Source organism: Oncorhynchus keta, chromosome 10 (genome assembly GCF_023373465.1).
Source record: "Oncorhynchus keta strain PuntledgeMale-10-30-2019 chromosome 10, Oket_V2, whole genome shotgun sequence".
NCBI classification, from domain to species: domain Eukaryota; kingdom Metazoa; phylum Chordata; class Actinopteri; order Salmoniformes; family Salmonidae; genus Oncorhynchus; species Oncorhynchus keta.
The window spans coordinates 60,302,524-60,317,099 of NC_068430.1; the positions used below are offsets into that span (position 1 = coordinate 60,302,524).

Consider the following 14,576-nt stretch of genomic DNA (forward strand, 5'->3'; position numbering starts at 1 on the left):
TAATTTAACAATTCGTAATGAATGCCTAAACTTTATGTTTTGACCTTATCAAAAACTTTAACCCTTAACTTCTGACGTTTGGAGCAACTTCAAAATTTGAGGTTTGGAGAAACAGAATGATGCTGAGAAGGAGGAGATTACTTTATTGGTCCGCTAATACAGAACTACTAAAAGCACAGTAGACTACTTTTGTTGGGAATCCCCCCCCAAAAAATAAATAAAAAAATAAATATATACATAAAAAATATTACAACATTTCTTCAGATTTATCAGGGGGTGCTGATGGTGCACCTCTACTTCCCACGGCTATGCATTCAGACCAGCCTTCCTGATTTAACTTTCATAAACTACATTAGTAGAAAGTGGACTGGTTTGACCTGTAGGCCTATGACAAACACTCTAAATAGTCCAAATAATTATCTTCCCAGAGTCTTTCAAATTAAGACGTCCATTTGTTAAGACACTCTCCAGCTATTTTTTTTACTTCCCCCATTGAAAAACAATATTCCGAGTATATATACAGTAAAGTACCGGCACGTAAGGGTGAATTAAACATACTTGAGCAAAATAGTGTTTTTCAGAATAATTTTTTTATTTATTCAAGGAGTTGGTCTCTCTATTTGGTGAACTCAAATGTCATCAATTGCTGAAACAATAGAGGAGCAATAGAAGACAAAAGGCCCACCCATCCACTTGTGCCATGTCATGAGAAGATCTGCACCAGCTACTGAAATGCACTTTTTGTTAAGTAAATCAGATGATAACTGAGGTGCTAGGGAGGCTGGAGTGGGTCTTTAAGAAATAGTGTAAATTCAACTAGCTTGTAAAATCGAAATACTATCCCCATTCATCAGGTGTCTTCTAATTATCTCTTCTGAGAGAAAACACATTTTCTTGGATCTGTGTGCTGAGGTTACCGTAGGACACACCTTAGGGAACCTCGGTCTCCATATTGAAAATGGCCTACCAGCCAAGTCTCTGTTCTCTAGTGAGAACAACCCGACCACAGCTCCATCTCTTGACTCCAAAATCATAGCCACTTACCGTGCTGGAACTGCTGACCACCAGCGCAAGGCCACAGTCCTCTAGGAGTCAATCCTGTATGCTGAACCCAGTAACCCCTCTGAGATCAAGATGATCCTGAGGAAGTTTGGTTGTCTAGGCTTAACTCAGAAGGTTGTGTCGTGTCCTGAGCTGACCCAGCAGGCCCTGCAGCATCCAGATCTATCACAGAGTGCTGTGAAGCATGTGGAGGCCTGTGCCAATGCCAGTCAGGTGTCCGGGTACCTTTCCTGGAAGCAGGTATAGTCTCGATCAGGAACTGAGCCAGTCCAAGAGACCTAAACTGAAGCAGCAGCGACAGAAGAAGAAGCCTGTCAGCACTTCAGATAAGAAGTCTGGCAACATTTGGAGCAAGAGAGCAGCCAGCTGGTGTAAAGCAGAAGACATCAGCTTGAACAAATGCCAGATAGAGAAGGGAGAATTTGACACTGATATTCCGCTCACATCAGGGTTGGGGACAAAAACATTTCAATTCTGTTAATTGAGGAAGTAAACAGAAATTCCAGTTTGAAATAAATTTGTTTTCCTCATAGAGCGGCAATGAGGGAATTTTAAAGTGGAACACACAAGTTTAGTTTTATTCGTCGTATGTACAGGATACACATCATATACACTGTCCAATGAAATGCAGGTTCCTTCTTGACAATGCAACACTAAGAAATAATGAAAGATGAGAATATGAACATAAAGTAAATGGCTCTGCAGACACAAACTTAAACACATGGCTCGTACGGATTACATCATCATATACTTTTTTTTTTTTTTTTTTTTTTTTGGGGGGGTTAATTAGTATAACATCTGTCAGTTATGTACTTTGATTCCACAATTTAAATGTGAGTTAAATGTAAACATTTGTCATGAGAGAAAGGAGAACTGCACATCAAACTGGCCAGGCCTGTATAGGAATAAAATAGGGTGGTGGTACAATATTACCACTGTGTAACAATACAAAATGGCTTTCAAAAACAATATATAACGGAAAAGAGGTCATGAAATATTCCTCATCAATTCAAATGGTCATTATAGACATCTTTGACCATTGCATTTACGGCGCACGTCAGAAGATGGCAGTCTACTGATATGAAAAATACGTGAAAGATTAAGGCAACTGGTTTGTTTCCTGGTGACAAATTAGTAACACTGTAATACCATTTAAATAAATTAGAAATATGAATTTCTTCTTCATCTACTTTCTGGAACTTAACCTTCCATGAACAGAAGCAAATAAATACAAAAACTCAACCATAGCATTTTGATAGAGAAAGACAAACAATAGTCTATGTTACAGGTGGAAATGATGGTGGATGTTGAGCCATAGCATAGCAAGCCAAAACAAACTCAAGTGATCTTTCACCAGGATTTAGGAACAATCAGAACCATATATTAGTATTCATCTAAATATATTTGGGAACAGCCATCTATTGTCTTCTTAAAGATGATTGGATGAGGGCTCTTCATAACGCCCATTCTAACCACAGTGTTGTGAGTCACCCTGTGGTGGTATGGCATCGGGTGCGCGGTGAAAGTTATATAAGATAGGCCTCCTCTTCAAAGAAGGCGGGTTTTAAATGTTTTCGGAAGGTTATGCAGGGACTCCACTGTTCTCAGTAGAGGTGCATGTGAATTGACAGCTGTTGTTCTTTGAACATGTTTTTTCATTTATACAATTTCACATACTGATATTTTTTTGTGTAATGACAGACATGACGCTCAGATAGCAAGTGTTATTGATTAGTGAAACCAACTTTACATGAAAGGCAAATTTGAGGGTAAAATGAAGTTTTAAATAAGTCTTTATTGATTTATTTGAACACTCCTATTTTGAGTTTTTTTATACAACCTCCATTGATGTTATTTAGACTGCGTGGGCCTAGTGAATTAACTGTCGTAAAGACAGTGCATTCTATGTGCCCCAGGTTTATGACAATATGTTTTTGGTATAACTAAGCAGACACTCCCATCTTAACCATATGTTGCATTGAAATGAAGGTATGACTCCAGACATCAAATGACTACATCATCCACCTCTGGGTCAAACTTGTTAGCAATGAGATGGTGATGTTGTAGGAGCCACCAGAGATCTCCAGCCCAGTAGAGACACACATCTCTCCTGGATGCACTAGAGCAGAGTGTATATGGGTTCCTTTCCTGGGTTCCTTTCCTTTCACATCTCCTTCCAGGTAAGTTCACCATGCGAGCAATGGCTTCATGTCTGATTCATGGTACTTGATGTGGAGAGGGTAAGACCCTGGCACTGAGGGCCTGCTCTGCAGAGTGGCCCACATGTGCTCATGAGGACTTTCTATATGAATATTAAGCTGTTTGCGATCCTATGAGGTTTAATGGATCATGATGAATGGATATCAAAACTGTTGGGCAAGTTTACGTTCGAAGATGTCATTAGCCATTCCATCCAGAGATAATTCACGTGCATCACCCTTAATGTCAGAGGCAAATGCAATGCTTGCAGCTCTACCGCCACTTGTTGCTAGTAGAATGAGCACTTTGTTCAACAATGTCTGCTCATGTGGGTTATATGGCTAACATGAAAAAGAGATCATGAAATGTTCCTTATCAATTCAAATGGACAGTTAAGGACTATTTGATATCATACTTCAATCAGCAGGTGGCATTCTCTTCAAATGAAAAGGAGAGATAAAGAGTAAGGCAACTTAGCCAAGCAATATTGTCATTTATTTGCTTGAGGTGAACAGTTTATTTGGTTCGGAAGTGACAAACAATGCAGCCAACTTTTGAGAGACATGAAAGGCAAAATTGAGGAGGCAAAAGTTCTCTTTGAACAGCCGTCATAAAATTTTTTTACAACTTCCATTGACGTCATATATACTGTTTAATGAAATAGCAGACACTCTTATCCAGAACCACTTCAATTTAGTTTAATAGTTAAACCTGTCATGAGAGACTGGGGTTGGTTGTGTCAGGACCCGGTTACGAACCCGGGTCTCCGGAGTGAGAAACAGTCACTTAACCAACTGAGCCACGAATAGTCGGCAGAACCCAGAAGATGAGGCAGACACAGCAGTACTTGAGACGGTGTATTTAATGAAGTAAAAAGTGAAGTTCTTCAGGAAAACATGTAACTCCACAACCTCAAAAGGAATCCTACAAGAACAAAGGAAATCCTCCAAGACAAAAAAGGTAAATCCACAAGGTGGAAGGTAAAGCACAAAAAGCCTCAAAAGATACTCAAAAAACAAAATGTGTAACAAAATGTGGGAAAAGTCAAGGGGTCTGAATAAATCCAATTTATTCGGAATACTTTCTGAAAGCACTGTATTTTTAGCCATATCAATGCAGTTAAACAAGTTCATAAAATAATGAATTATGTTGGCTTGCACTTCCAAGGCTGTTTCATATTGTATATTTAGGCTATTGTAACAATGTGTTAGGTTCTGACAAACAGAGTGAAAAACTAGTCAAAGCTCAAACAAATTTTATTCACCCACTGGGTCAAACAGCTGAAAAGACAAAATCATGTTCCCACCAGCACCATTATTTATACCCTCCTTTAGGCAGAGTCTCCTCGTTGCACCTCTAAACACTACATCTTTGCTGCTCGGCAGATGAAGTGTGTAATAAAACGGTTCCTTCTCCCTTCATCTGACCTGACCTCTGCCCACATTCCTCACTAATCCACAGCTATCCAAGCCTTTCAGTCACCGCAACCAAGTGATTGCCTTTTCTAGTGAACAATCGACAAGCAACAATGGGCATGACGTATAGAAGTAGTCAGTACAGGTGTTATCAAGCCTTTACATCAAAGTTGGCTGAAGTTGAATGGAACGTGGTATACCCTGACCAGTTATTCAGAAGAAAATCCTCTGACTGTCTAATTTCACACAGGAAATTTCTGCTGACATTGAACAGGGTTAGGGTATTTCATTCTTTTCAGACTCTCCTGTGCCACAATTCCCAACATATTTGAACACCCCAATTATGATTTTTTTTGTACAACCTATATTGACATTATATAGACTGTGTAAATATATAACTGTTGTTTAGAGAGTGTATTCTAAATGCAACATGAAAATGCACATTTTTGGTATAACTTAGCAGATGCTCTTATCCATAGCCTCTTCCAATCAGTGCGTTCAATTCAATAGGTAAAACAACCACATAAAAATTATACCAAAACACAAATTAAAAAAAAATGTACATTACGGTATGTGAAAACCTTTCTCATTTCATAGCTTTTTCCAGATACTTCCAGATGAACCATATGTTGCTTTAAAACGAAGGTAGGACTCCAGACATCTAACGGCTACATCATCCACCTCTGGGTCAAACTTGTTAGCGATGAGGTGGTGGTGTTGTAGGAGCCACCGTAGATCTCCAGCCCCGTAGACACACACAGCTCTCCTGGAGGCACCGGAGCAGGGTGGATATGGGGCTCCTTTCCTCACATCTCCTTCCAGGTAACTCCACTTTACCATGCGAGCGATGGCGTTCATGTCTGATTCATGGTACTTGACGTGAGGAGGGTTAGACCCTGGCACCGAGGGCATGCGCTGCAGAGTGGCCCACAGGTGCTCATCAGGACTGTAGGTGTCCCTCTCCCACTCCAGCAGGGCCCGAACCTCCTGGCTGTCAAACACGTGATGGACAAAGTCCCTGGAGACCACGAAATAGGCATTTCCGGAAAACATGGGGGTGCTGATTGGAGGAGGGCTCTTCGTAACGTCTGTTCTGACTACTATGTTATTGGTTATATTGTGCTGATACTGCCACCGGTGTTTCTTATAGTCGACGGTGGTCTCAGACTCCATGCTGTTCCTCCCGTTGAGCAGTTTGAGTGACTGAACCATCTCTGCGTTGGTTTTAATGGGGAAATCTGTTCCACAGGTATTGAGCAGGTACCTCCACTGGACAGGTGACTTCAACAGGTCCTTCATACAGTTTAGATCTGCCTGCACTCGAGACCACGATGCGTAAACCACACTCTCTGTCTTACTTGCCACAAACACATTGGTAAAACAAGTCACAATAGCCTTTACTGCAGTCCTGAATTCTTCTGAGGATTTCTGGTCCACATGCACGCAATATACATTCTGAGGTGTGTACACGGCACGCAGGAGTCGCTCAAACATCTCAATCTTCTCATGGACCACCATGGAGTAGGCGATGGGGAAGTCTCTCTCCTCCACACTCAGGGGCATCATGACGAACCCTCTGCCTGTAACGTACGTTTTACAGTTTCGGGTCACGTCGTGGTAGAACGCCTCAGACAGACGCTTGGGCTTATTCTTTGTTTTCAGAAGTCTTCTGAGCTGCTCCTTGTCGATGCCCTTCAGGTCTCCTCTGATGATGGCTGAGCAGGCAGGCAGGTCGTCTGCGTAGTCTTGTGGCAGGAGGTCAGGTGCTGGGAGCGGGCTTCTCTCAGAACAGGTTGGGCGTCTCAGAGTGTTCCAGAGGAGAAGTGAGATTAAAGCAGACATTAGGATGAGAAAGAGGTTTCTGAAGAAGCATTTTTGTGATAATGATGGTCTAAGAGGACCCATAACAAAATGATTTATCTAAAGAATGTATTATTAGTATTTGTGCAGACCATAGTCTGGGAGCACTTCTGTAAAATAATGAAATACACACACACTCAACTCAGATTAAAGTGAGTAGGTAATCATTAACTTTAGTAGGCATGGCTTTATACTGCCTACAAACGCATGAAATTAAAAAGGTACAAAACTTGGAACAAATGTGGTTGAAAATGAATTACTAACCTACAATATCACACTTTTTAGCATTTCCAAGTTTTGGCATGATGCTCTGAATTACACAATTCTAAACCACTTACCCCACGCAATCAATATTGTTGGATACATACAACACTTTTGACTGGTACTGTATGTATTATTAGTATTTGTGCAGACCATAGCCTGGGAGAACTGCTGTTAAATGATTAATGTCACACACACACACACACACACACACACACACACGCACGCACGCACGCACGCACGCACGCACGCACGCACGCACGCACTCACGCACACACACACACACACACACACACACACACACACACACACACACACACACACACACACACACACACGCGCGCGCGTGCACACGCACACACGCACACGCACACACACACTTCACATTAAAATTAGTAGGTAATCATTCACTTTAGCAGGCATGGCTTTATACTTTAAATTAAAAGGTACCAACATTTTCAGCAGTTCCAATGAATGGCATGATGCTCCAAAGTACACAATTCTAACCAATTTACCCCACGCAACCAATATTGTTGGATATTACAATATATTTTTTTCATATAGAGTCATGAACATCTAAAACAGTTGGCCCTATGCAGGTCATGGTTGGATGTCATCTTGTCTACCAGGACCAGATCTCCAGCTACTAATTGTAACAGTTAAACCTGTCATGAGAGTCCGGGGTTGGTTGTGGTCAATTCACTCAATTCAGGAAGTAAACTGAAAACAACATTGGAGCAGGTTCTGGTAGGGAAATGGTTGGGGTCAATTACAGTAAACTGAAATTCCCATCACAGCTTTCCTTATTGCTTCAATTGTGTCGTTAAAGAGGCAATAACAAGGCTTTGCTTGACAGTTGCATTGATTTAATTAATACAGTAAAACAATATGTTATTTCTGCCAAATGATTTCCTTCTGAGGAGGTGGTGGTAAAGTCCAAACCATCTGGTGGTGCACTGTAAAAAAAATGTAAATGTAATGATTTTCATGCATGTTTCTGGTTTTACTTCATTTTTGTGTTAAAAAAGCTTGACTTTTGAAAATGTAAATTCAATTTAATATATTGCAAAACTGAATGATTATTTGCATGTAAAAACAACTTGCATAACATTTTCTCTCAACTTAAGAATGTTATGTTCTTGCAACAACTTAACATGTGGCTCCTTATTAGAGGATTGTGGGTATTTTTGTTGTTGTTGGCTTCATGATATTTTTACACAATGTTTTATGCATTTTTGAAGAAAGAAAAGTCAAATATTTATTATTGGTATTGGTATTATATTGGTATTATATTGGTATTAAGCCATTTGTTGTGCTATTAGGTGTAATGGATGAGGATGAATGAATATCAACACTTTTGGGCAAAGATGTTCAAAGATTGGCATTTGAATGATGCTGAGCAGGAGGAGACGCTTTGTTGGTTCGCTAATACAGAACTATTGAAAAAATAAATATTTCTTCATATATTTCAGGGGGTGCTGATGGTGCACCCCTACTTCCCGCGACTATGCATTCAGACCAGCCTTCCTGATTTAACTTTCATAAACTACATTAGTAGAAAGTGGACTGGTTTGACCTGTAGGCCTATGACAAACACTCTAAATAGTCAAAATAATTATCTTCCCAGAGCCTTTCAAATCAAGACGTCCATTTGTTAAAGACACTCTCCAGCTATTTTTTTTCTTCCTCCATTGAAAAACAATATTCCGAGTATATATACAGTAAAGTACCGGCACGTAAGGGTGAAGTAAACATACTTGAGCAAAATAGTGTTTTTCAGGAGAAGAAAAAAATGTATTCAAGGAGTTGGTCTCTCTGATTGGTGAACTCAGATGTCATCAGCATTCCCCTTTGATTGCTGGAATAATAGAGGAGCAATAGAGGACAAAAGGCCCACCCATCCACTTGTGCCATGTCATGAGAAGATCTGCACCAGCTGCTGAAATGCACCTTTTGTTAAGTAAATCAGATGATAACTAAGGTGCTGGGGAGGCTGGAGTGGGTCTTTAAGAAATAGTGTAAATTCAACTAGCTTGTAAAATCGAAATACTATCCCCATTCTTCAGGTGTACATAGGATTGATCTCTTCTAATTCTCTCTTCTGAGAGAAAACACATTTTCTTGGATCTGTGTGCTGAGGTTACCGTAGGGCACACCTTAGAGAACCTCAGTCTCCATATTAAAAGTGGCCTACCAGCCAAGTCTCTGTTCTCTGGTGAGAACAACCCGACCACAGCTCCATCTCTTGACTCCAAAGTCCAAGCCACTTACCGTGCTGGAACTGCTGACCAGCGCAAGGCCACAGTCCTCTGGGACTCAATCCTGTATGCTGAACCCAGTAACCCCTCTGTGATCAAGATGATCCTGAGGAGGTTTGGTTGTCTAGGCTTAACTCAGAAGGTTGTGTCATGTCCTGAGCTGACCCAGCAGGCCCTGCAGCATCCAGATCTGTCACAGAGTGCTGTGAAGCATGTGGAGGCCTGTGCCAAAGCCAGTCAGGTGTCCGGGTAACTTTCCTGGAAGCAGGTATTGTCTCGATCAGGAACTGAGCCAGTCCAAGAGACCTAAACTGAAGCAGCAGCGACAGAGGAAGAAGCCAGTCAGCACTTCAGATATGAAGTCTGGCAACATTTGGAGCAAGAGAGCAGCCAGCTGGTGTAAAGCAGAAGACATCAGCTTAAACAAATGCCAGATAGAGAAGGGAGCATTGACACTGATATTGCGCTCTCATCAGAGATTGGGGTCAATTCCATTTAAATTCTGTCAATTGAGGAAGTAAACAGAGTTTTATTAGTTTTATTAGTCATATGTATATGATACACATCATATATACTGTCCAATGAAATGCTTACTTGCAGGTTCCTTCTCGACAATGCAACAGTAAGAAATAATGAAAAATAAGAATATGAACATAAAGTAAATGGCTCTGCAGACACAAACTTAAACACATGGCTCGTAAGGATTACATCATCATATACTTATTATTATTATTATTATTATTTTTTTTTTTTGGGGGGGGGGTTAATTATTATAACATCTGTCCGTTTTGTTTCCACAATTTATATGTGAGTGTAGCTAGGGGGCAGTATTTTCATTTTTGGATAAAAAACGTTCCCGTTTTAAACGGGATATTTTGTCAGGACAAGATGCTCGATTATGCATATAATTGACAGCTTTGGATAGAAAACACTCTGACGTTTCCAAAACTGCAAAGATATTGTCTGTGAGTGCAACAGAACTGATGTTACAGGCGAAACCCAGATAAAAATCCAACCAGGAAGTGCCCCATATTTTGAAAGCCCTGCATGCCAATGACTCCTTATATGGCTGTGAATGGGCTACGAATGAGCGTACGCTTTCTACGTATTCCCCATGGTGTCTACAGCATTGTGACGTCTTTTTACGCATTTATGTTGAAGAATAGCCGTAAGGGACCACATTGAGCAAGTGATCACATGATGGCTCCCGCAGAAAATCTTGCATAAAGTACTGAGGTAGCCATTATTCCAATCGCTTCTAATGAGAAACCAATTGTCCCGACGGATATATTATCGAATAGATATGTGAAAAACACCTTGAGGATTGATTCTAAACAACGTTTGCCATGTTTCTGTCGATATTATGGAGCTAATTTGGAAAAAAGTTTGGCGTTGTAGTGACCGCATTTTCCGGTCGATTTCTCAGCCAAACGTGAAGAACAAACGGGAGCTATTTCGCCTACAAAAATAATATTTTTGGAAAAAAGGAACATTTGCTATCTAACTGGGAGTATCCTGAGTGAAAACATCCGAAGTTCTTCAAAGGTAAATGATTTAATTTGATTGTTTTTCTTATTTTTGTGAAAATGTTGCCTGCTGCTAGCAGAGCCTAGCATAGCATTATGCCATGATAAACTTGTCTAGCGTTGGCTGTAAAGCATATTTTGAAAATCTGAGATGACAGTGTGATTAACAAAAGGCTAAGCTGTGTCTCAATATATTTCATTTGTGATTTTCATGAATAGGAAGATTTTCTATGAAGATTTATGTCTGCTGCGTTATGCTAATTAGTTTGAGAGTCGCAAGAAGTTAACATAAACCACTACTTGCATTCGCACTCACTGTTTTTTAGGCCTACCATAACTCTTCTTATCAGGATTTTTGTTACAATCTTCATAAAAAAACAGTCTAATATTGAAACAAGATACAACCTAACCTCCCTAAATATAAAAAATGGTCTCATCAAACATAAGTTCCCCGCAAATGAAGGATCCAGATTCGTCTACTTGTTCTGTAGACATGAATTCAGCACTCCACGGGCCAGAACCTGGAATAGGCCCGTACCTCACCATCTGTTGTGTCATTGATTTCTCCAGAGTCTTGGAAATAAGGCCTCGTACACAGGAAATTAGACAACAGCCACATAAAACTAAAACAGTCACACAGGTGAATGTAGCCCATAACACAGTGATCATAACATTTTTCCATTTTCCAAATGTACTATCAAACCAATTAGTCAGAGAAGTATCCACCCCAGAGTTTTCTGCCAACTCGTGAGCTAGGGTGGTCAAATCATCTAAGGCTTTGGTCACTGATCCATCCGGAGCTGTGTTATTTGGGATGAAAGTACAACACGTTCCCAAAGATCACGCATACTCCTCCCTTTTCAGCCAATAACATATCTAATGCAATTCTATTCTGCCCAGCCATCAGGCGGGTTGCTTCAGTCTGTTCTGCTAAACCTTTAATAGCATCTCTGGTATAATTGATGAAGCGCTGTTGATTATATTAAATATAATTAATCCAGTCCACGTTCTTATTGAGAGTAGACCACCAGAAAATGCTTGACTCTAATCCTGCTAGGATCTGATTTCTTGCTTTGAACTCATCTGGCACCCCCCGTGGAACCCCAATGTTATCAATATATACTCTGTCATCAAAAGACCCAGATGGAGTTTTTCTCTTTTCTCCCGTTTGGCTAACTTCATGTCTTGGTTTTGAATGAGTGTGAAAGGCATTCCCAAATGTACAAGGGCACATAATCCTGTCCAATCTGCCAGTAATACTGGCCAGAACATCATTCCCCCACACAACCACCAGATGTCAGCCCTGGCCCACTTTACCTTATTGAAATCCCCAGAGTTCAACCAGCCTGTCAAATCAGACATGGTCTCGTCAGTGGTAATATTTTCTGTCCTATTGCAGGTACTAACTTCCCCCACATATTTCCCATGAGTACTGTACCGGGCCAAACAGTAATATTCTCTTCCGGGCACTGTAAAGGGAGAAAGTCTTGATTTAAGGGGAACCTGGGGGTATGAATAGTGCAAATCAATACAACTGTCATTATCTGGCATTCCTGCTTTCGTGAACAGCTTTACCATACAGGCCATTCCCTTAGGGGAATTAATTCCGTTAAGTGGAAAAGGGATAGTTGTCAACTGGGGTTTTGCAGTTGCACAGGCATAACATTCGGGGCGGCAAGTTCAAATCCCTGAGCTGTACAAATCTGTCGTTCTGCTCCTGAACAGGCAGTTAACCCACTGTTCCTAGGCCGTCATTGAAAATAAGAATTTGTTCTTAACTGATTTGCCAAGTTAAATAAAGGTAAAAAATAAAATTCTTCTTTAGCTACTGATCTCGCCGTATATTGAATCCATTCCAACCATAAGTTGGAATCCCCAAACCCAGTCTCCACCTCTATAACTTCTTTAAGGTCTTTGGTCTGAACTATTCGTACTGGTCCTTTACCCTGGGTGATTACACTAGGAATATCCGTTGTGTTAGAGAGATTGGTTGAACTCCGGCCAACCATATTCTCCTTATCAACTCTAACCTCTGCCACCTGGAACGGTACCATAGTATCAGTTGAAAACTGGTCAAATCCTACATACCATAACCCGAGATCCTGGGTCTTGACCGCTTTAATGTTAATTTGCACCTTTATACAATACTACCTCTGCTCTGGAACACAGTCCGAAACACCAACCCTTACTATACTCCATCTGGTCCCAAATTGGGTGTATGGGTTTACATAGCTATCCCTTTCAGTGTGAGCAATGACCTGACTCCATGAATTACATGGTGATTTACACAAATACTTCCCATAGAGACCCATGGTTCTAGACCGCCAAGGAGTGAATGCCCCCATTTGGTCTACATAAAATTCGACTGAGATATCCTTACCCAAATCCACTCTCACTTCCTTACTGTTTTGTTTCAGTGACCTTTTGAGATGCTTTGGTAATATCAAAGTTCCCTTGTCTAGCACATGAGTCAAGTTAGCCTCTTTGGCATTCTCCGGGGGATCATGGTGGATCAGGAATATGACCCCCACAATTAAACAGCTCAGGACGGTCAGCGCACATGTGAAGCCCTACCCTCTCCCAGAGAACATATCATCAGCCAGAGGCCAAGCCATCACTTCACTTCTATGAACGCTCACAGCTGGGGAAAAGTCGGGTATTAGGGAATCTTCAGAAGGAGTTTGACCCCCGTACCCTATGGGTTACGGTTCCTCTCCTACTCCTGTGATTGTTCGCAGTGTCAGTGTCTCTTACCCTCTTACAATGTGTGATATGCACCCAGGTTGCTCTTTCGGCTAATCTCACCGCGAAGGCAGTCACCAGGAGTACTTGGAATGGTCCCTCCCACCGTAGCTGCTTCCATTTTTTTTCTTTAGTAATTGGACCCAGACCCAGTCTCCTGGTTGAATCTTGTGTGCCACCTCCTTCTGTAGTTCTCCTGTTGGGCATAAAACTTTTGATATACGGGTTTGGTTAATGAACAACCTCCTCATGTGCCTCCCTATCAGGGGTTATTCTAATAGTCATTAACACTATGGGCAAGCATTTTACCCAGTTCATTCTGGTACTTAGGTGTGTTTTTCTTAATCTACTTTTTACCGATTCATTCATGCGCTCGATAAGGCCAGCGCTCTGGGGGTAATAAGAACAATGTTTCTTCATATTTATATTCAATTTCTGACCTATATTATCAATTACTTGATTAGAAAAATGGGAACCATTGTCGCTATAAATAGTTTCTGGCAGTCCAAATCGCGGGATAATCTCTTGACATAATGCTCTAGCCGCTGTTTCTGCGTCTGCCGAGGATGTAGGAAACGCCTCTATCCATTTAGTATATTTGTCAATAATTGTTAAACACCATTTCTTATTTTCACTTTTAGTTAATTCAATAAAGTCCATTTCCAATTGTTGGAATGGATACTTAGCCGCCGGGAATTCCCCTTGTGGTGCCCTCACTTTACCTTGGTGGTTACTTTGTGCGCATATAGTGCACCGTGAGCAAAAGTTTTTAAAATAGTTAGTTATTCCATATGCTACAAAGTGTTGTTTAAATAACCCTACCATACACCCTGTTGATACATGGCTTTGCCCATGTAACAATATAGCAGCATATTTAAATAGTGACTTTGGTAAAATTGGTAGATTCCCTTTGTGCCAGATACCTCCTCTATCTACGGCTCCCATTTTGACCCATTTAGTAACTTCCTTAATGGGGGCTCCAGCTGACTTTCCCTCAGTATTTCGATGTTGATATAAACTTCCTCCTTTAAGTGTGAGTCTACGTGTGAGTGTGGTACCCTTTCCTAATATACAAGCCCTGGTAAGGGTCACAATTTCAGCTTGTTGAGCAGAGTAATTATTTGGTAAAGCTTCAGCTTCCAGCACCTTAGTGAGAGTCACTACTGCATAACCCGTAGCATTTGAGCCATCTGAATTCTTTCTGGAAGACCCAATCAACAAACATAGTTATTTTAGCATCTGGCAAAGGCAGA

At 40.9% G+C, this 14,576-nt stretch overlaps 1 protein-coding gene across 1 annotated transcript; it reads right to left on the minus strand.

The window, feature by feature from the left end:
• Positions 1-4,499: 4,499 nt before the first annotated feature.
• LOC118389565 (beta-1,3-galactosyl-O-glycosyl-glycoprotein beta-1,6-N-acetylglucosaminyltransferase 3-like) lies at positions 4,500-7,094 on the minus strand. Its single transcript, XM_035779458.2, has one exon. The coding sequence runs from the start codon at positions 6,579-6,581 to the stop codon at positions 5,268-5,270; it is 1,314 nt and encodes a 437-aa protein (XP_035635351.1). The 5' UTR covers positions 6,582-7,094; the 3' UTR covers positions 4,500-5,267.
• Between the last annotated feature and the right edge of the window lie 7,482 nt (positions 7,095-14,576).